Source organism: Saccopteryx bilineata, chromosome 1 (assembly GCF_036850765.1).
Source record: "Saccopteryx bilineata isolate mSacBil1 chromosome 1, mSacBil1_pri_phased_curated, whole genome shotgun sequence".
NCBI classification, from domain to species: Eukaryota; Metazoa; Chordata; class Mammalia; order Chiroptera; family Emballonuridae; genus Saccopteryx; species Saccopteryx bilineata.
The window spans coordinates 88,526,878-88,549,526 of record NC_089490.1 but is presented as its reverse complement, the minus strand read 5'-3'; the positions used below and the strand labels follow the sequence as shown (position 1 = coordinate 88,549,526).

General features: G+C 49.2%; 1 protein-coding gene across 4 annotated transcripts in view; it reads left to right on the top strand.

Moving 5' to 3' along the window:
* GTPBP1 (GTP binding protein 1) overlaps window positions 1-22,330 on the top strand; it is a 30,437-nt gene extending 8,107 nt beyond the window's left edge. For all 4 annotated transcript variants that reach the window (XM_066257934.1, XM_066257961.1, XM_066257942.1 and 1 more), the window contains 10 exons: window positions 5,360-5,540; window positions 6,114-6,462; window positions 13,280-13,403; window positions 14,339-14,453; window positions 15,859-16,003; window positions 16,135-16,317; window positions 17,074-17,209; window positions 17,774-17,952; window positions 18,614-18,814; window positions 19,728-22,330. In XM_066257934.1, coding sequence (XP_066114031.1) covers window positions 5,360-5,540; window positions 6,114-6,462; window positions 13,280-13,403; window positions 14,339-14,453; window positions 15,859-16,003; window positions 16,135-16,317; window positions 17,074-17,209; window positions 17,774-17,952; window positions 18,614-18,814; window positions 19,728-19,820 — 1,706 coding nt within the window. In that variant the 3' untranslated portion in view covers window positions 19,821-22,330. The remainder of the gene's footprint in view (window positions 1-5,359; window positions 5,541-6,113; window positions 6,463-13,279; window positions 13,404-14,338; window positions 14,454-15,858; window positions 16,004-16,134; window positions 16,318-17,073; window positions 17,210-17,773; window positions 17,953-18,613; window positions 18,815-19,727) is intronic.
* Window positions 22,331-22,649: the final 319 nt, after the last annotated feature.

The window sequence follows — 22,649 nt, the reverse complement described above, 5'->3', positions numbered from 1 at the left end:
CAGTCCAACACTCTATTCACTGCGCCACTGCCTGGTCAGGCTTGTTTTGAATTTTCTTGAAAAAGATTTTATTTATTGATTTTAGAGAGAGAGAAAGGAAGGGAGGAGGAATGGGAGGGCTCATAGTAGTTGCTTCTTGTGTGTACCTTGACCAGGCAAGCAAGGGGTTCTGAACCACTGACCTCAGCATTCCAGGTTGACACTTTATTTCCTGTGCCACCACAGGTCAGGCTAAGTTATGACTTTCTAAGAGCCAGTACTAGATTAAAAGTTCAGGGGGCCTGGCTTGTAGTGGTGCAATGGATAAAGCATCGACCTGGAATGCTGAGGTTGCAGGTTTGAAACCCTGGGCTTGCCTGGTCAAGGCACATTGGGAGTTGATGCTTCCTGCTCCTTCCTCCCTTCTCTTTCTCCTCTAAAATGAATAAATAAAAAAAATTAAAAAAAAAAAAGTTCAGGGGGGCCGTGGCCCATTGGCTGAATGGTAGAGTGTTGGCCCGGCGTGTGGAAGTCCCGGGTTCGATTCTCAGCCAGGACACACAGGAGAAGTGCCCATCTGCTTCTCTACCCTTTTTCCTCTCTTTCTCTCTTATCTCTCTCTTTCTCTCCCGCAGCCAAGCTCCATTGGAGCTGAGGATGTCTCCATGGCCTCTGCCTCAGGCACTAGAATGGCTCTGGTTGCAACAGAGCAGTGCCCCAGATGGGCAGAGCATCGCCCCCAAATAAGCTTGCCGGTGGATCCCGGTTGGGCGCATGCAGGAGTCTGTCTCTGCCTCCCTCCTTCTCGCTTCAGAAAAAACAAAAACAAAAAAAAACAGGGAGGAACTGGCTAGTTGGCTCAGTGGTAGAGTGTTTGCCTGGCGTGTGGACATTCAGGGTACACATGAGAAGTGACCATCTGCTTCTCTTCCCCTCCCTATCTCCCTTCTCTCTCTTCCCCCTCTTGCAGTCAGGTGTTTGGTTTGAGCATCAGCCCCGGGTGCTGAGGATAGCTTGGTTGGTCTGAGCATTGGCCTCAGGCGCTGAGGATAGCTTGGTTGATTTGAGCATTGGCCTCAGATGGGGGTTGCTGGTAGGATCCTGGTCAGGGTGCATGTGGGAATCTGTCGATTTCCCCTCCTCTCACTTAAAAAAATAAGTTCAGGGAACAAAGTAGAAGTATTAAGTCTTTGTGGGGAGTCAGAAAGGCTTCAAAGAGGAGGTTCCCCTTGAATTTGTTCTAAGAGATAACTAGGAGTTTTCTAGATTTGTGGAGGCAGTCATGAGGGAGCAGAGGAAGCCACATGCACAAGGCACAGAGCCATTGGCAGTTGTGGAGTAGTTGGTGGACCAGTGGTGATTCAGTAAAGCAGGAGCGTAGTGTCTGAGATTGGGTGTCAGTTAGGAGGCCAGGCTGGAAGATAGGCAGGGCCCAGATCTTGAGGGTCTTTGAATACCATACCAAAGAGTTTAGACATTTATTCTAAAAGTTTAGAGAACTGCTCACTTCAGCAGCACATATACTAAAAAGTTTAGAAAACCTTTGCCTCACATTGAACAGGAGAGTACACATAGAAAAGGTAAGTCAGATGGCAGGATGGAAGTGTCATTTAGAGCTGGGCGTGGGTGAATATATATGGCCTTTAGTAATTGGACTTCAGCTTTTCTCCTTGGCCTGTGTCTCCCCTCCTACCGAGTGAAGAATGCAGTGCTTGCTGGCGAAGCATAATGTGACTGGGGGCAGTTTCTGGGAGCTCTGGGTGGACAAGGTGACATTGGTTATTGCTCCCTCATGTGAAACAGGACCTGAAAGCAGTGCTTTTTGTTGTGTCAGAGTCAAGAAAGGGTGAATAGAATTTGGGGGTCAGTTAGGGTTAGCAGGCCTTCTCTGAGGAACACTTCTAGCAAGTTCTTCTCTAACCCAGATGTCCAGAGCTCAGTTGGCCTTGCATTTAGAAACTCCTTAACCCAACTGCTCCATCTTTGTTCATTTGTTTTGCATTTTACAAACACTTGAGAACTTTATATAGAAAAGACATCCTACATGGGGTATTCAGGGAATGTTTGAGTTTGATCCCTGTCGAAAATGTTTATGTAGTGGGGGAAGACATGTATCCAAAACACTGTCCCACAAAGTATAGTGTGTGGCAAATTCCATAAGGGAGCAGAATGGGTGGATTTTTGACAGGTGGAGGGTGCAGATGGGCTCCTTAGGACAGGACATACATAAGCATAGGTATAGAGCGGGAGAAGTGCGGGGAACAGGGGGAAGGGATGGTGACTGGGCCGGTTGCTGTGGGACAGAACTGAGGAGGGAGTGTGGAATAAATGGGGGAGGACTTGAAGGAATTGAAACTGAACACAGCTGGGCCTGGGGAGCCATTCCAAGGCTTTGGCTAGAAGGTGACATTAGAGCTGGGCTTTGTGTAGGAGCTTGGGCTGTGTCTGTGCAGGATGGGTTGGAGGGAACAGAGACAGGATTTGCTAAGACCAGCTAGGGGTCTGTTGTGGTGACTGAGGGAGCATAAGGGCCTGAATCATACTTGTGGCATTGGGTTTGCAAAAAGAGGAGAGCAGGGACAAAGAAAGAAGGCCAGATATAAAGCTAGACTCAGCAGTTCTGGAGTGATGAGCGGTAAGCTTGGGTGATTGGAAGGATGGTGTTGTCATCAGAAATAGGGAAAACAAGAGGAGGAACTGGTTTAGCATTAAGTGGAATAGCTCTAGGTTTGGACTCAGAAGACCCAGGCTCATAGGGCCCCTCTGTTCCCTACCACCTCCAAGTCCTCTCTGGGCTCTCTTTACCCCACTGTTAAATGGGAAAAGTAATGCTTACCTCATAAAGGTTGCAGTAGGAACTAAAATGATTGATTAATCTTGTCAGGTTTTGCGTTGTTGTTTAAAGGGGGAAGGGTTGTTGAGTTTAGACATTGGGCTTCTAGGAGTCATCCAGGCAATAGGGAATTCAGTCTAGAGTTTTGAGAAGAGGACAGTGCTAGAAATTGATATTTTTTGTAGTTTTTTAAATGACAGCAGAAGCCATAGTATAAGATAGCCAAGGAGAATGTTCAGAAGATAGAGAAGAGGGCCACTGGCTGACTACTGGAAAAGACTGGCGTTTATGGGAATCTGGCGAGCTCGTGCACTAGGTGGACAGGGTGGGAGAAAAGTGCTTCTGGAAGCAAAGATGAGTGGCCAGCAGTGTCAAATGCTACTGGGATCAAGAAAGGGGCATTGAATGAGTGGGAAGAAGGCCATTGATACTTGAAAACTGGTTTTTCTAGAGTTGTAAGGAAGATTCAGGTAGTAGGTTGGTGGTAGTCAACAAGTGTCAGTTACTCTTTTGAGAAGCTCAGTGGTGAAAGGAAGAACAGAGAAGATGGTAGCTCAGGAGATATGCAGGGGCAAGGGGAGAGGGGATGGGTGGCCTTTTCCTAGTTTAGGAATGACTTGAGCTTGTTTGTAAGGGGAGAAGTGGAGGGAGAAAGAAGAGAGGGTGAGAGAAGTTGCTTCAGGGTCTTTTTTTTTAAAAAATTTTATTTATTTATTTATTTATTTATTTATTTATTTTTAACAGAGACAGAGAGTGAGTCAGAGAGAGGGATAGACAGGGACAGACAGACAGGAACAGAGAGAGATGAGAAGCATCAATCATTAGTTTTTCATTGTGCGTTGCAACACCTTAGTTGTTCATTGCTTTCTCGTATGTGCCTTGACCGCGAGCCTTCAGCAGAACGAGCAACCCCTTGCTGGAGCCAGCGACTTTGGGTCCAAGCTCGTGAGTCTCGCTCAAACCAGATGAACCCGCACTCAAGCTGGCGACCTCGGGGTCTCGAACCTGGGTCCTTCTGCATCCCAGTCCGATGCTCTATCCACTGCGCTACCACCAGGTCAGGCAGCTTCAGGGTCTTTGGAAGGAGTGAGAGAGAAGAGGTTGGGCCCATGCTGGGGGTATTAACCTAGAGGAGTAGTAGCAGGGGTGCTCTCAGAGACAGACTGGAGGAGAGCCTGAAGGGAGTTGCTGTGGGATTTATGACAGCAAGTGGAGAGCACCTGGTGGGAATTGATATACAGTCCTTCCTCATCCTGAGCTCAGACTCGTGTTTTCAGTCTACTTGTCTGCCAAGCATTTCATCTGAGCTACCTCAGTTAAAAATCTATCCCTAAAGTCATTTGTGTGTGTGTGTGTGTGTGTGTCAGAGACAGAGACAGCGAGAGTGACAGACAGACAAGAAGGGAGAGAGATGAGAAGCTTCAGTTTTTTGTTGCGGCTCCTTAGTTGTTCATGGATTGCTTTCTCATATGTGCCTTGACCAGGGGGCTACAGCAGAGTGAGTGACCCCTTGCTCAAGCCAGCGACCTTGGGCTCAAGCCAGCAACCTTAGGCTTCAAGCCAGTGACCATGGTGTCATGTCTATGATCCTCTACTCAAGCCAGCGACCCCATGCTCAAGGGGGTAGTGACCCCATGCTGTGGTTTCGAACCTGGGTCCTCCGCGTTCCAGTCTGACGCTCTGTCCACTGTGCCACCACTTGGTCAGGCCCTAAAATCATTCTTAAATTCTCTCCCCATTTCCTTTGTCTCCTGTCCTCATTATTGTTTGCCTGGATTATTAGAACGACTTCCTAACTGGACTCCCCGCTCTGGTTTTTCGCTTGTCAGTGCACACTGTTTACTGCTGCCCAAGAGATCTTTCTAACCCACAGTGGTCTGGTCCTGTCATGCCCTTGCCTAACCCCTGAAGGCTTCCCACTACCTGGTACATAGTGTGTTTTACTGTTTGTTGTCTGTCTGCTTAACCACTTCCACCTCTTGTGTGGTCTCTTTCCACTTGACAGCCTGCTCCCCAACTCCCCGAGCTGCTTGCTGGTCCCTGAATGTGCTGTGCTCTGTGATGCTCCATGCTTAGCTGCTCTGCCTAGGATGTCTTTCCTTCTTTCTCTGTGGGCCCATTTTTTACACTTGGAGACCCAGCACCCTGCAAAGCTGTCCTTAGCTTTTCCAGGCAGTGCTGGTTGCTCACACTTTACATTCTCTTTATACAGTTCTATAGTACATTATTCCAGCTATATTGCAGTTAATTAATTTCCTATCTCTCCCACTGGGCTGTGAGCTTGCTAAGGACACCTGTATTTCCAGGACTCAGCATGAGGCTTGGCATAAAACCCAGGAGAGTCTCAGTGATTATTGTTGAATGAACTAATGAGTGCTCTGCTTAATGAAGAAACCCGTGGCACTATTATTTACTAACTATGTGTGCCCAAGTTTTTGAAAAGTGTCAGGTAGAGAAAGCCATGTTCTCTGGTGCCTGGGTTGGGGCCTTTGTTAGAGATTGATTTCTGGCTTGTTGGAACACTGATGTCTCGCTTCTTGTCACCAGATGGGACTGAGTATGGGCTGAGTGAAGCTGACATGGAGGCCTCCTACGCCACAGTGAAAAGCATGGCAGAACAGATAGAGGCTGATGTCATTCTCCTGCGGGAACGTCAAGAAGCTGGGGGCCGTGTGCGTGATTACCTGGTCCGGAAACGAGTAGGGGACAATGACTTCCTGGAGGTCAGGTGAGGAGGCCTCAAAACAGTTCAGGGGTCCCCTGCAGCATGACCTTGGGTCCAGGGCTTCATAGAAAGTCCTGATTGAGCCTTTGATACCTAGAGTGTCAGCTCAGCCCTTTCTTTCTGAGGCACGGAAAGAGTGTGCAGAGAGACACAATAGTGCCTTAAGTATTTCTACGCTTCCCCACCCCTAAAGATTTCTGTTTGGGAAGAGTAGGAGAGAGGCGACCATACCTTCTATAGGCTGCATTTTCTTTCTTATCCGCCTGTGAGGCTAGAAACCAGGGTGATGGAGAAGAGTATTGTGGACCTCTCTTGGCTTTGGGCCCGCTGTCCAGCAGCTTTGGGGAAGGTGGTGGAAGTTAAGGGAGAAAACCACTGTGGTGGGAGCCCACTTCCTCCTGAATAACTGTACTCCCCGGATAATACCTCCAGCAGCATTCCCAATGTGCTCACCTGCGAATAGAACGGACTCCTGGAGGGGCTCAGGAGCAAGCTGTCCTCGCAGATTCAGTTAGTGGGTTTCACTTTGCTCACCCACGAACTCTCACGTGGATGTATGGGTTCATGTACATGCAGGGTAGCAGTAGTGGGCAACGTGGATGCCGGTAAAAGCACACTTCTGGGGGTCCTGACTCACGGGGAGCTGGACAATGGCCGAGGCTTTGCCCGTCAGAAGCTCTTCCGCCACAAACATGAGATTGAATCTGGCCGCACCAGCAGTGTGGGCAACGACATCCTGGGCTTCGACAGCGAGGGCAATGTGGTGAACAAGCCGGACAGCCATGGTGGCAGCCTGGAGTGGACAAAGATCTGTGAGAAATCCACCAAAGTGATTACTTTTATTGACTTGGCTGGACATGAGAAATACCTGAAGACCACTGTCTTTGGCATGACGGGCCATTTACCGGATTTCTGCATGCTCATGGTAAGTGAGTGGTGCTCCCAGGGGGTGGCTTCAGCAGGACTACTGAGAGCATGGCTATGTGCAAGAGTCTGAAATTGTCCTGAGGCTAAAGCCTATTGGTTTGGGGCTTTGACATCCTTAAGGGTGACAAGTTTTGCCAAGAGTGCCTAGGCCTCTAAGCTCTACTGTCTCCTGAAGGGGGGTAACTTGATGTCCTAGGTAAGGCTCAGAAGGGATCTAACCAAGGTATTTGCAGACCTCTCATTTTTTGGAGAGCATAGAGGAGGGCTTTGTCCTAGGGCTTACTTATTACCTTCAGAAATGTTTCTTCTGAGCTTGGGCTACTTTGAGGAGGTGATGGCAGACCTTTACCTCAGAGGGGGAGGCTAGGGAAGGAAATGGACAAGAGCACTTCCAGCAATCAAGAACGGCCTGGTAAAAAATATATTTAAAAAATGTAGGGGAGCCTGACCAGGCGGTGGCGCAGTGGATAGAGCGTCGGACTGGGATGCGGAAGACCCAGGTTCGAGACCCCGAGGTCGCCAGCTTGAGCGTGGGCTCATCTGGTTTTAGCAAAAATTCACCAGCTTGGACCCAAGGTCGCTGGCTCAAGCAAGGGGTTACTCGGTCTGCTGAAGGCCCACGGTCAAGGCACATATGAGAAAGCAGTCAATGAACAACTAAGGTGTCGCAATGTGCAACGAAAAACTAATGATCGATGCTTCTCATCTCTCTGTTCCTGTCTGTCTGTCCCTGTCTATCCCTCACTCTGACTCTCTGTCTCTGTAAAAAAAACAAATGTAGGGGAGCCTGACCGAGTGGTGGCGCAGTGGATAGAGCATTGGACTGGGATGCAGAGGATCCAGGTTCGAGACCCCAACGTTGCCAGCTTGAGCGCGGGCTCATCCGGTTTGAGCAAAGCTCACCAGCTTGGACCCAAGGTCGCTGGCTTGAGCAAGGGGTCGGTCAAGGCACATATGAGAAAGCAATCAATGAACAACTAAGGTGTCGCAACAAAAAAACTAATGATTGATGCTTCTCATCTCTCTCCATTTCTGTCTATCCCTCTCTCTGTCTCTGTAAAAAAACAACAACAACAAAAAAAACGTAGGGGAGCCTGAGAGAAGGCCTCTTCTGAAGCCTGGAATGAGTTTCCTTGTTGGGAGGGTTCGGCGTGCCTGGCACCTGCTGGGCCGGAAGGTGCAGCTAGAACAGGGCTGACCTGGGCTCCCATAGAGCTTATTGTCTAGTGGGAAGAGATTTTTAAGCTGAGATTTTTAAGATGAACTGAAAAGTAAAGGGAGCAGAGGCCTCTCTGTTGGATCATGTTGCTAAGTTTGTATTTGGGTCCCTTGGATCTTCCTCCCTGGACAGAGTGGGTGTCCACGAGGCCCACAGCCCTGGCAGCAGCTTCACCACTTTCACAGAGAATGCAAGCAAGTTCTTCTTTGGCAAGTCCTTCTCGAAGTCCTGCCCCATATCCCAGTTCCTCCAGCCGCTTGCATTAATAAGTTTAGTAAACACAAGCGTCTGTTCAAAGCGTGCTCTGTCAAGTTGCCCCACAGACACAGGTTCTCAGGCAGAGTCTCCCCAGACTGGAGACTGAGAGAGGTGGAGCATATGGACAAGCACTCCATGGCGCTCTGCCTGGGGCTCTTGGGATCTTGGTGTTTCATGTCCCAGGGCTTCCATCACTGCAGGAGGCCATTACCAGTCTTCACTGGGCTACAAGAAGGGGTTCAATGGATGGTCCAAAAGGCATATGTTGGTGGTGGGTGGATATCAAGAAAGATATAGAAATCAATCAGTTTAAAAATTTTTTTTAATTATTTATTTTTACAGGGACAGAGAGAGGGATAGATAGGGACAGACAGACAGGAATGGAGACAGATGAGAAGCATCAATCATCAGTTTTTCGTGTGACACCTTAGTTGTTCATTGATTGTTTTCTCATATGTGCCTTGACCAGAGGCCTTCAGCAGACTAACCCCTTGCTCGAGCCAGCGACCTTGGGTCCAAGCTGGTGAGCTTTTTGCTCAAGCCAGATGAGCCCGCGCTCAAGCTGGTGACCTCGGGATCTCGAACCTGAGTCCTTCTGCATCCCAGTCTGACACTCTATTCACTGCGCCACCACCTGGTTAGGCCAATCAGTTTAAAATGAGCATTTTTCTAACTGAGCCAGAGTGAGCAAGGCCAGTTATTGAAAATATTTTCACCCAGATGAAACGTTATACATTATCTGACTTTTAGGACATGATTCTAATGTTAAAATTTTTCTGTAGAAAAGAATGAAATACTATATCACTTTTCCGTAGCAATCAGTTTCCCAGGGTTGGGGTAATCTTATAAACAATATAACAGAGCAGTAGACCTCTGTCTTATCCAGGCTGAGAAGAACAAAAGCAAGTCTGGGTTGGCTAGAAAAGATTGGGTGGAAATATTCAGAGGAAGGTAGTAGGGGTGTCTTTATGTAGGTGAAAGGGAGTATAGACATGGGACATCTGTGTCAATGGTGTGGTGGCTCACCTGTGAACTGTGATGGTCAAATGTCATGGCAGTTTTAATTTTATCTTGTTTTAGTAAGTAACATATTTATATGATACAAAAAAAAATAGATATCAAAGGGCTGATAGTCAAAAGTCCTTCCTTTGTCTAGTTTACTCCCTGAGGCAAGTAGTAGTATTTCCAGTCCCTTCCCCTTCCCTTTCCCCTTCCCCTGCCCCTTCCCTTCCTACCTCCCCCTCTCTCCCTCTCCCTCTCTTTTTCCTCCCTTTATCCCTTTCTCCTTCCCACACTTTTTATCCAGTTCTGCATATGAATAAAATCATGTGGTACAGGCCTTTCTCTAACTGGCTTATTTCACTTAGCATAATGCTCTTTAGGTCTCCATGCTGTTGGCAGAGGGTAAGGTTTCCTTCTTGCCTTGGCTGGGGTAGCTTAGTTGGTTAAAGCGTCCCAATATACGAAGGTTGTAAGTTCTATCCGCCGTCAGGGCACATAAGAGAATCAACAATGAATGCATAAATAAATGGAACAAATCAGTGTTTCTCTCACTCTCTCCCTTCCTTTCTCTTTAAAATCAATTTTTATAAAAATTTCCATTTTTACATTGGTGTAGTATTCCATTGTGTAAATACACCATAGCTTTTTTATCTACTCATCTACTGATGGGTGCTTGTGCTGTTTCTAAATCTTGGCTATTATTAATGCTGCAATGAACACAGGGGTACATATATTCTTTAGAATCAAGTGTTTCAGGTTTCTTCAGATTTATTCCTAGAAATGTAATTATTGGATCATAAGGCAGTTCCATTTTTAATTTTTTCATTTTGTTTTTAAGTTTTTAAAATTTTATTTATTGATTTGAGAGAGCAAAAAAACATCAGTTTGCTGTTCCACTTACCTGTGCATTCATTGCTGTGTGTCCTGACTAGGGATCGAACCCACCACCTTGGCATGTCGCAATGATGCTCTAACCAGCTGAACTACCTGGTCAGGGTCCCCTTTTTTTTTAATTTATTTTTTTGAGTGATGGAGACAGGGGAACAGGGACAGATAGGGACAGACAGGATGGGAGAGATGAGAAGCATCAGTTCTTCGTTGTGGCACCTGTGTTGTTCATTGATTGCTTTATCATATGTGCCTTGACCAGGGGGCTACAGCAGAGCAAGTGACCCCTTGCTCAAGCCAGCGACCTTTGGGCTCAAGCCAGCAACCAGTGGGGTTGTGTCGATGATCCCACACTCAAGCCTGTGACCCCGTGCTCAAGCCAGATGAGCCAGTGACCTCAGGGTTTCGAACCTGGGTCTTCTGCATCCCAGTCCGATGCTGTATACCAGAGGTTGGGAACCTATGACTCGTGAGCCAGATGTGGCTCTTTGGATGGCTGTATCTGACTTGCAGACAAATCTTTAATAAAAAAAATAAAGTTAAAAATATAAAACATTCTCATGTATTACAGTCCATTCATTTCCTACCGCTCATGTTCATGGTTGTGGGTGGCTGGAGCCAACCACAGCTGTCCTCCAGGACAACACCAAATTTTTATTGGATAATGCATAACGTACACAGGTTGTTGTATGGCTCTCATGGAATTACATTTTAAAATATGTGGCATTCATGGCTCTCTCAGCCATAAAGGTTCCTGACCCCTGCTCTATACACTGCGCCACTACCTGATCAGGCCCATTTTTAATTTCTTTTTTTTTTTGTATTTTTTCGAAATGAGAAGTGGGGGTGGGGGATGGGGCAGGCAGGCAGACTCCCGCATGTGTCCAACCGGTATCCACCCAACATGCCCACCATGGGGGGCGATACTCGGCCCTCTGGGGCATTGCTCCGCTGCAATCGGAGCCATTCTAGCACCTGAGGCAGAGGCCATGGAGCCATCCTCAGCACCCGGGCCAACTTTGCTCCAGTGGAGCCTTGGCTGTGGGAGGGGAAGAAAGAGATAGAGAGAAAGGAGAAGGGAAAGGGTGGAGAAGCAGATGGGCGCTTCTCCTGTGTGCCCTGGCCAGGAATCGAACCTGGGACTTCCACATGCCAGGCCAAAGCTCTACAGCTGAACCAACTGACCAGGGCCCCATTTTTAATTTTTTGAGGTAACTCTATACTGCTTTCCACAGTGGCTGCACCAATCTTCATTCCCACCAACCATGCATGAGGGTTTCCTTTTCTCCACATCCTTGCCAACACTTGTTGTTTGTTGGTTTATTTATGATAGCCATTCTGAGTTGTTTTAATTTGCATTTTTCTGATGATTGTGACATTAGCATCTTTTCATATGTCTATTGGCCATTCCAGTTTCTTATGTATCCTCCAGACATATTTTGTAATCATACCAGCAAAAGTGTATATATTCTTTCTCCAATTTCAAACATTGAAAAAGGTTGAAAGAATAATATAACAAATGCCATAAACTTGCCACTCAGATTCAACAATTAATATTTTCCCATACTTACTTGTATATGTGATGAATGTGTGTGGTTTCTTTTGTCTTTTGTTTTTGGCTGAATCATTTGAAAGAAGATTATAGATATTGTAACTCTTTACCCCCAAATACATAATACTTCAGCAAGTAGCTCCTAAAAGTAAGAACTGCCTCCTTCTGTTACTGCATCCAAGAATAGGAACAAGAGCTCCCCAATACCACCCAATATCTAGTCTATAAGTATTTATATTTTTTAGATGGTCTCCAAATTTTTTACATCTGTTTTATTTTTTTTTAAGTGATCCATTCTCTTTTTTTAATGGTAGTGTGCTATATACACCTTTTTTTAAAAAACATTTTTATTTAAAAAACAATTTTTTTATTTATTGACTTAGAGAGGAAGGGAGAGAAAAATACCAATTTGTTGTTCCACTTATTTATGCATTTATTATTGGTTGATTTGTTTATACCCTGACTAGGAACTGAACCCACAACCTTGGCTTATCAGGACGATTCTCCAACCAAGCTACCCAGCCAGGATTACCTTGCTTTCTCTCCCTTAAAAACATATCCTTAAAAAATAAAGATAGTCTGACTAGGTGATCGCACAGTGGATAGAGCATTAGTTGCAGAGGACCCAGTTTCGAAACCCTGAGGTCGCTGGCTTGAATGCGGGCTCTCCAGTTTGAGCATGGGGTTGCTGGCTTGAGCATGGGATCATAGACATGACCCCATGGTCACTGGGTTGAGCCTAAGGTCTCTGGCTTGAGCAAGGGGTCACTCGCTCTGCTGGAGCTCCCCCTCCCCCAGAAGGCACATAGAGAAAGCAGTCAATGGGCAACTAAGATGCTGCAAAGAAGAATTGATGCTTCTCATCTCTCTCCCTTCCTGTCTGTCTCTCTCTCTCTGTCACACACCAGACAGACAGACAGACAGACACACACGAGATAGAAAACATATCTCAGAGGATTATCCTTTATCAGTAGATAAGAGTTTCCTCTTTCTTGGTATAGCTCGCTTGTGCATGTGCCCTGATTTAACTAGCCTTGTGGTGCTGTTTTAAAATGTTTATTATTATAGGAAGGAATAGTAATAGTAATAACAGCTGCCGTTGCTTGAACATCTAATTCATGCTAGTTGTATGCTGGACCTCTGACATATGTTACGACATTTAAACCTCCAGTAACCCCCTAAAGTGGATATTGTTATCCCCCTCTTTTATAGATGGGGGGCACTGAGGGCCAGAGATGTTAAACTGAATTCACTTTGATGATTCTAGACAGTTGTTTTCCTAGACTGTCTAGGGTTGTCTTTTTTTTTTTTTTTTTTGGACAGAGAGAGAGGGACAGATAGGGACAGACAGACAGGAAAGGAAAGAGATGAGAAGCATCAATTTGTTGTGGCACCTTAGTTGTTCATTGATTACTTTCTTATTATGTGCCTTGACTGGAGGGCTACAGCAAAGCGAGTGACCCCTTGCTCAAGCCAGCAACCTTGGGCTACAAGCCAGCGACCATGGGGTCATGTCTGTGATCGCACGCTCAGGCTAGATGAACCCACGCTCAAGCCAATGACCTTGGGGTTTTGAACCTAGGTACTTTGCGTCCCATTTTGACCCTCTAGCCACTGCACCACTGCTTAATCAGGCTGGGTTTGTCTTTTTTAATGTTTGTAAGCCTCCTCAGATTTGATGGCCCGCATTGTTGAATCAGGTTTAGCAGTCTGTGCCCAGCTTAGCTTTCATCTGCAGCCATTTTTTCCTGGGGCCTGAGACCTGTGCTCTGTGTCCTGTTCTGACAGAGGCCTCAGAGATGGGAGCTCTTATTCCAGCATTCATTGAGTCTCTGTTCTGACCCAGCAGCACCCTCTGTCTTCCTTCCCCTGACAGTTCTTTCTGTGTTGGGGCAGGTGGGCAGCAATGCTGGTATCGTGGGGATGACCAAGGAGCACCTGGGCTTGGCATTGGCACTTAATGTGCCTGTTTTTGTGGTGGTCACCAAGATTGACATGTGTCCTGCTAACATCCTGCAAGGTAAGTGATGACTCCAGCTAGCAGCAGTCTCTCTGTTTGTGGCTGTCACATACTGTGGCTCCCTGGTGGTCTGCTACCAGGGTTGAAGCCCAAAATCTTCTGCTTCCTTTTCTTGTGCTCACACCTGTCCTGGATTTTCTGTCATCCCAGAGTCTTGTGCTTTCTCCCCTGTTCAGCTCTTGGTCTGAGCACAGTGTAGAGTAATCTCCTGCACTTTGTTCTTTCTGGTTCTAAATGCAAGATTCTTGAGATCCCTAATCTGGTACCTCTTTTCAGATGGACCCAGACAAAGGGGGTTAGGTTTCGCCATCTCAGCTGGATATATGTGGCAACATTGGGCAGAGGGTCTGATAACCTTTTACCACCAAAGGCTTCTGAACAGGGTTGCAGGACTAGGCCTTGGTGCATTTCTCCTTCATTACTACAGGTGGTGGAAGAGAAATGGAGAGATGTCCTTTCAGAGGACCTCATGAGGACCTCTGCAGGTGTCTGAATGTCCTGGAGGTTCTTTTGTCAGATGCATTTTTTTCCCTAGGAAGGAGAGCATTCTGAGAAGAACATTGTCCTATGGATCCCCTAGTCACGTATTTATCGGATGCCAGTCTTCTAGAGCAGTGGTTTTCAGCTACCTGTCTGTGGACTGGTGCCGGGCCACAGACTGGTGGTTGAAAACCACTGTTGTAGAGACTCTAGGGAAACCCAGTGGGTTTCAGGCTTGTAACCTCAACAGACAGGCCCCATCTATTCTCTGTTTCTACTTCAGCAAGCACGCATCCACCCAAAGTTTGAGCTTCCTTTTTGCCTCCCCAGGCATTGTGACATTTAACACTGTCTGTCTCCTGCTTGCAACAGCAGTGAGTGGATCTGTCTTGCCGTGGAAGCCTGGCCATAAAGAAGGCTCTGTCCTCCTAATTCTGTTCCGTTCACCCTTTAAGAAACCCTGAAGCTGTTACAGCGCCTGCTAAAGTCTCCAGGCTGCCGGAAGATCCCTGTGCTAGTGCAGAGCAAGGATGATGTGATTGTTACGGCCTCCAACTTCAGTTCTGAGAGGTAATGACGTAGGGAGCACTCACTTCTGGGCAGGCATCTGGGCAGGCCCAGACAATGGATGAAATATACACAAGGTCTCCCAGGCTGGCAGTATTGCCCAGGAGCCATTTAGGTGACTCAGATGCTGAGGAGTTAGCCCCACTGAGGTTGGAATCCCAGCTGAGACTTCAGTGTCCTTATCTGTGATGGGGATAATATTATCTTCTCCCAAGGGCGCATGAGTGTAAGTGATGTACAGAACGCACGTAGCACTGTCCCTGGCTGCTGTGTGAAAGACACACAGACATTATTATAACTTGGTATAATTTTTTTATACTGCTGTTTCTCAAAAGCTCTCAAATCACAAATCAGTTTAGGCCTCTACTCATTAACATATCCTTTGATTGCACAAATAGTTTTTGGATGTCTGTACTGTGCCAGTCTCTTCATCTAGGCATCAGAGTTGGCTTGGGCACTGTTTTTGTCCTCTAGTGATCAGCTCCTTGGTCAGAGATACTCTCTGGACTTGGTTAACTCTGTTCCTTCTTCCAGAGTCTTGGGGCTGCTTAGAGCCATCTGTCTCCTGGGTTGGTCTATACGTAGTGCAGGACCCTGGCATTTTGGCCTGTGGCTCTGCCTTGATTCTGTTCAGTAAGTACATCATATGGCCAGCAGAGGGAGTATTTTTCAGCTGTCCCCATTTTAATTCACTGATTTTTTCAGGGGTCTGTTCTGTGTAGGTGCTATTCTAGGAGCTATGGGGAATGAATAGTTCCTGATCTTGAGATGTTTGATTAACCCTGGGTAGGAGATCTAGAGACCACTGAGATAGCTGATGGAAAATCAGACATATTTACATATAACAGAGACACAGAATGTTCTAGATCTGAGAGGAGTTGAGTGCCCATCTGGGAAGGGTTTCCTGGAAGCAGCAGCAGTGGAGTAAAGGATGAGAGGAATTGATAGTTGGATAAGAGGGAAAGAATTCCGGTAGGAGGATCAGAGTGAACAAATACATGGCAGCAGAAAAGAACTAAGCTTTTAGGAGAAAGTAAGGTTCTCTACTCTGGCTGGAATATAGGAATTTTAGAGAAATAAACCTGTAGAAATGTTGGGAGGAGGGGAGGAATGCAGGCTGTTTTCTCTGTTAATGGGGTAAAGGATTTTAAGAAAGCATGTGTGCTATCAGAAGCGGTTATGAGTGCCTGAAATAGGGCTATGGTGGAGGGGCAGAGAGGAGGGGACAGATTTCAGAGGCAAAACTGAGTAAGGGGAGAAGACCTTAGTGTGGAGCAGAGGGGTAGAGCCCTGGTGGTGGGTGAGGGGGCAAGGGACCATCCCAGGGCCTCCTGCTGCTCCTGTCCAGTGCCAGGCAGGAGCTGGCCTCCTGAGTGCCCGTCTTCCTTTCTCTTCACCCTTCACTCAGGATGTGCCCGATATTCCAGATTTCCAACGTTACAGGTGAGAACCTGGATCTGCTAAAGATGTTCCTCAACCTCCTCTCCCCCCGCACCAGCTACCGGGAGGAAGAACCTGCTGAGTTTCAGATTGATGACACATACTCGGTACCGGTGAGTGTTGCTGGTGGGCTGAGCGGGGTGGAAGGCTGAGCAAGTACTTCCTACAAGGTGCATTGGGTTGAATCTGTGGTGGAGAGGGGCTTTGTGGGGATAGACTTACTGGGCCAGGGTCTTCTCTGCAGGGTGTGGGGACAGTGGTGTCGGGGACAACACTCAGGGGCCTGATCAAGCTGAATGACACTCTGCTGCTGGGCCCAGATCCTCTGGGTAACTTCCTATCCATTGCTGTCAAATCAATCCATCGCAAGCGCATGCCTGTCAAGGAGGTGCGGGGGGGCCAGACAGCCTCCTTTGCACTGAAGAAGGTGAGTATCCATAATACCAAAACTCCCCTGGGAGTGTGCATTTTGCTAGGCTCTAGGCCATTTCCAGTCCTCATGGCTGTTCTGCAAGCCAGCGGTTACTGACCTCACTTCTACAGAGGAGGAAACTGACTCAGAAAGGCTGTGTAACATTCCCAGGAGTACACAGGTAGTAAGTGTTAGAGCCAAGACTTGAACCCAGGCCTGCCTGCTTCCTAAGCTCTGTTCCTCCTCCTAGTGCCTGAGCAGGTGTCCTGAGCTCACTGGTGAGGTCAGGTAGGCATCTCCTTGCTGTGTTGAGGGTCCTTGTACACAGGGCTGTTGAGGTCCCATTCAGCCTTCTGTCCCCCAGGGATTAGGATGAGTGCTAGCTCTAGGGTCACTTACCTTCTCTGCGAACCAAATTAACCAGCAAAATGGGACTTTCTTTATTCTCTCCAGTAGTCGTGCCATACTCACCCTGCTCCTTCCACCTAATGCTTGCCTGCCCTTGTCCTTGTCACCTACTTAATTCTTACCCATCCTTCAAGGCCCATCTGAAATGTCACTTCCTGCATGAAACCTTTCCTGCCCCTGAATAGCAGTATTTAAGCTTCACATGGAGCATTGAAATCTGCCTAGAAGGCCTGTGGTCTATTGCAGGGAGGGCAAGGCTGAGTTGGGGTGATCTCATTCCCAGGACTCCCACCCCTCTAGGACCAGGGGTGAAACCCAGAGGCATTATTGTCCCAGAGGTCCGGGATTCCCTCTTTCTTTCAGATAAAGCGCTCATCCATCCGCAAGGGCATGGTGATGGTTTCCCCACGTTTGAATCCCCAAGCATCCTGGGAGTTCGAGGCTGAGATCCTTGTCCTCCACCATCCCACCACGATTAGCCCACGCTACCAGGCCATGGGTAGGTGTCTAAGGGGGTTGCCACCCTAGGAGGCCCCCCCACTCTAGCTCCCTTTACAAAGTGCTCCAGCAGCCCAAACCCTAGAATTTAATTCCATCCAAGAGGCAGGTTTCCTTCTTGCTTAGTGATGCTCTTTTTTTCGTCCATGAGCTGTAGCGGTTATTCAGTCCTGCAGACACAAAACCGAGTGCCACTGTATGCCTGTTCGGTGTCTGCTGAAGGCTGCTGTGTACTTGGTGTTTTCGCCAGGTGCTGGGGACAAAGACCAGATAGGCAAGGGCCCTGCCCTCAAGAAGCCAACAGTTTAGAGCAGGCACACATGCAAGCACAGTGCCCTGTACTCAGGAATAGGGACCATGGGTCCAGGGACTGGAGTGGTCTCCTGGAAGGAAAGGTAGAATCCGAGGCATGGTCAGCTTCCGCCAGCTCACTCAGCTTCCTTAGGCCTCCCTAAGGTCTTAAACGCTGCTGCAGCTCAGCCATGCTCATGCTTTCACTTACTGCCTCCCCTGCCCTGAGCCTAGTGGGTGGTTCAAACCTGTCCTGACCTGGCTCCTTTGGCAGTGCACTGCGGGAGCATCAGGCAGACAGCCACCATTCTGAGCATGGACAAGGACTGTCTGCGCACTGGGGACAAGGCCACTGTGCATTTCCGCTTTATCAAGACCCCCGAGTACCTACACATAGACCAACGGCTGGTATTCCGGGAAGGCCGCACCAAGGCTGTGGGCACCATCACCAAGGTATGGCTGGGCAGATCTCACCTGCTCCCAGCAAACACCGGGGCCACTAGACTATGTCAGCAGGTGCTTCTTGAGAAGCCTCATTGAGTCTCCTGAACTGCCAGGGCAGAGGCACCGGTCCTGCCTCGGGAGAGCAGGAGTGGCGCAGTCCTCCTGGGTGATAGCCGTGGATTTCTGATAGCCACACTCCAAATGTTTCCAGCTGCTGAGATACTCGGTTTCTGGGAGGCCTGAAGTTAAAACTTGCCCCAGACTCTTGTGCCAGGGGCAGTAGGGTCCAAGGGCTAGAGATGCAGTTGATGTTCTGAGGAGCCAGCCTAGTGAAGAAGATATGCATTCAGCTCAGCAGGCTCTGGTGGGCTGGGGGGTGGGGGCGAGGTTCCCTGATTGTCTGCAGGAAGAACACCTGAGCAAGGGACAGGATGGAGCCCTACCCGGCCAGGCTGAGGCAGCCTGGGACATGGGGTGGGAGGGAGTAGGGTTGGGGGACATCTCTCTGTCCCTGTATCATCATGGCCCTCCTGCTATGGACCCTGGGCTATCCCCTAGGACGAGCCAGGCCAGGGAATGAGAAGTCCCTGAGGTGGGGGCGGGAGCAGGCAGCTGAGCTGATGTCACTGCCTGTAGCTATGACCTCATCCTCACCTCTTGGCTCCTGCAGCTCCTCCAGACCACCAACAACTCCCCAATGAACTCCAAGCCTCAGCAGATTAAAATGCAGTCGACAAAAAAAGGCCCCCTGGCCAAGCGAGAAGACGGGGGCCCACCAGGAGGGCCGGCAGCAGGGGTTCCCCCACCTGGAGATGACACTTGCTCTCCTGGGTCTGTGCAGTCAGCTGTGTCCAGCGGCCTCCAGTCAGCGGTGAGCCTGCCTCCCAGGCCAGCCCTGGGCCCCTGACCACCTTGGGCGGGTGCGGGCAGGGTGATGGGGTTTGGCTGTCACTGTCAGTGGAGACGACATCTAAGAGAGCTTCAGGCAGCCTTTTTCTGCTGCCTGATCCGTGCAGAGATAGATGGTGTTTCCCACAACTCTGTGCACTTGGGTACTTTCTGAGTGTGATCTATTGGTCTCTGAAGACAGAATTTTTCAAACTTGGACATGTGATCAATGTAAAATCAATTTAATTGGTCCTGATTAGCATTTAGTTTCCACATTTCAAATTTCCCTTTCATAGTAAGAGTAAGAAGTGTTTGTGTGGGGAGGCGCGAGGAGATGTGTGACAGGAAAAACGGTGCCTTAGAGGGCTCTCCTGTATCCCTCCCTGACTTAGTGCCTCTTGAGGAATCTGTGGCCTCAGGCCCTGTGTATTGTGGCTGTCACTCAGTGTCCCCTGCAAGCTGCGTCCCGGTCTCTCCCAGTACCCCCTCACCTCTCTCCTTTCTGAGTCTTTCTCCATGTGATCCCTCTCTGGAGAAGGAAGCTTTTGCCTGGCTCCTTCCTTTCTGTTCTCTCTATTGAGTTTTCCTTGTGCTCCTTCATCCCTGTTCACTTTCCACCTGTCAGTGGTGGCAGGAGTTGGTTCCTGCTTCCCTTTGTGCTTGTCTGAGCTCATGCCTTTCCCAGGGGACCCACCTGCCCAGCAGATAGAGCACACCCTTGCTGCATCTGACCAAGGGGAGAAGCTGTGCTCAGGTCTACAGTGGTGCCTGCCAGGGAGGCTCAAACCACACAGCCTGCCCTTCGTCTCCTGCCCCCCTTCCTTCTATCCCCACTCCTCAGCTGTTCCCTGTGCCCATTGGGCCACTGTTTCTCAAGTTCCTCCTTTCTTTTTCAGCCTAAGCCCAGCAGTGGGGGCCGGCGACGAGGGGGCCAGCGTCACAAGGTGAAGTCCCAGGGGGCCTGCGTGACTCCTGCCAGCGGTTGCTGAATTTCCCCTGCCTACCCTCACCACCCAAGGGATTCTCATGTTCTGGCCACCACTCCACCACATGGGCCAGAGTAGCCACGTGCCCTCCCGCAGGCCACAGCCAGAGCTTTGTCATTCCCCCACCCCTGGTTTCTGGGGGCTTATAATTTATAAGCTAAGGAAGATGGCCAGACTTCTGAAGCAATGACCACCTCCTGCCTTCTGCCCTTCATCCTCACTGTTTTTGTACATCTGGGCCTTGATTTTTTATTCTTTTTATTCTCATTCTTTCTCCATCCTAAGTGTGTGTGTGTGCGAGGTGCAGGAGTGTGGCCCTGACAGTTTTTCTCCTTTCTCCTTTCTTCATCCATGGCTGGCCACCATCTCCAGGAGCTGGCCACCTGGCCATTCATCTGTCTGTCCATGTGTCTTTGTGAGAACCTTTAGGGGCTGTCAAGAGCTGAAGGGTGCCCGGAGCCCCTCCATGGAGCTGGCCTTGGGGCTGGGGCTGGGGGCCGCAGGTGTAAGTGCTGCCGCTGCGACTCAGGAAGCCTCCTTCTGGGACTCGGGGCTTCTGGCAGGGTGGGGAGTGCTGGCTTCCTCTTTTCTCTCCCTCTTCTCCTTAACCCCAAAACAGGTAATGCCAAAAGCTCCTAAATTGTAACCTATAGATGTGTGAAGGGAAGAGGCGATTGGATAGTAAGGCCCTCCCTGCTCCTAGCTCCTAGCTCTGACCCTTGCCACTGATCCAGAGACAGTGGCTTTCTTTCCCTTGGAGACAATCCTGCATGTGGCTGGTCAGGGCAACTCCTCTGTGACTGCTGAGCTGGAGGCTCTGGCCTCTCCCAGCAGCTGCCTCTGGCTTGGATTTTGAATCTTATTGGGTCTCAGGGCACTGATGACCTAGACTGGTATCACCTGCTCAGGATTATGCTCAGAAGCTCATCCTGTTGGTGGGGTGCAGGGTGTTCCTCTGAGCCAGGCTGGGACTGGAACTCCTCCTCCCACCACATCCTGCTACATCATCCCAGCATGGCTGCTACAGGAGCACAGAAATCAAGGCCCTGAGCCCTGGGTTTGGAAGCCCAGACTGGGATGTCTGGAAAGACTCCCCCAGGCCCAGCACAGAGCAGTAAACCCTCTGGAAGAATCAGTGCCTAAGGTGCGGTTGCCAGGCCAGAGGTGGCAGCATGGACCCTGAACCAGCCTGGTCTGAGCTGTGGACTGAAGCCCTCACTCGGGCAGACTGATGGGTAGAGCCATGTTCTTTTCTCTAGCTAGGGCAAATACCCAGCTGGCTGGGTCCTTCCTCAGCCTTGCCTCCCTCTTGTCCCCAACCCTTTCTCCTTTCCTTCTGCTCCTGGACTACTAGTCCCTTCACCTCCCCTTCTTCCAATTCTTTCTAGTATCCACTGACCATGGCCATGGACTGACCAGCATACAAAATAAAAGTTTGTTCCAAGTTGCAATGTCTTGTTCCCTGTCCAGCCCTTCCAGGTGGAGGTGCTGCCCCTGGGAACACTGCTCTGCGTGCCCTACAGCCCTGTCTGCAGAGCAGAGTGAGTTGAGAGAGCCCAGCTCTTGTTAGGCAGGCGTGGCTTCAACACCTGAGCACTTCCATCGGCTGGGACACAGGACAAGTTGCCAGCCTTCTCTGAACCTCAGTTTCCTCCTCTACAGCAAGAGGTAAACGCCTACAAGGGTCGTAAAGATTTAATGAGAGGATGTATGTGAGGCCCTGATGTGCCCAGCACGTGGGGGTGCCTGGTGAATGGGTACCACACTGGTTCCCAAGTCACAGCAGTGGCCACAGTGGGGGACAGGCTTGAAAGGAGAAATGTGGCATTGACATGTCTGTTATGTGGCTGGGTCGTGTCCGGTATCTCACTTGTTGCATTCATACTCTTGACGGAAGGTGTTGGTGGTTCCATTGTTCTAGTTAAGGAAACTGAAGCTCAGAGCAGTGCCCAGCAGGCGAATTGCTCTGGCACTGGCCCGCCCCAGCCCTCCCGCTCCGCTGCTCCAGTGCGTCCTTGGCCCCTGCCTGTTCCTTGTCTCCTGGCTCTTTCTCTCTTGCTTTTCTGACTCCGGTTCTGCTTATAGGGGCTACTGCCCACTGATGCCTTCGTAATTGGAGGGCTCCAGTGTTGGGCACCCCTCTGTTCTCGGTCCCCACAGTGGGTTCTGTGGAATTTGTTTCCAGAGGGGTTGGTTACTTTACCTTAGAACAGGTAGAACCTCATTTTGCTTGAATTCTTTGGCCCCTGTGAGCATAACCACTTTTATGTTTGGAAGCTGTGGCCTCCACCCTGGCCTCTCTGCCCTCAAGACACTCAGGAGGTTGGTTTGGATATCTGTGGCCACCAGGCCACACTTGCTAGCAGGGGCCTGGCCGGATGCAGCATTTTACTGTCATCGATGGACTATAAAAGTTCTCCATTGGTCTCAGCCCTACCAACTATCCATTTGAAACAAAACACCAGCCCTTTTGTAGTTGATAAAGAATAAAGTTGTTACTCTGATCACCTGAATGGCTAATCCTGGCTCTTCTGTGTGTGCTGCTGGCGTGGGCGGCATCTAAGTCAGCACTGCTGTTCTGGCTTACTGGCTTCCCTGGCGCAGTCTAGGCAGGGTGAGTGCAGGTTTGATTGGGGGCATGGCATGTTCCACGAAGGTGGTGGGAGTTGTGCCGCGAGAGGCTGATAGGATTTGAACATGTGCAGACAGGCAGAGTGTATGTGCTTGGCCCCAGAGGGCAGGAGCAGAGGCCCCGAGCCCTGCCATGGTATATGGCAAATTCCTGGGACCCATTTATTGGTACTGCTCAGGAATGTGCCCTTTGTTGGAAAG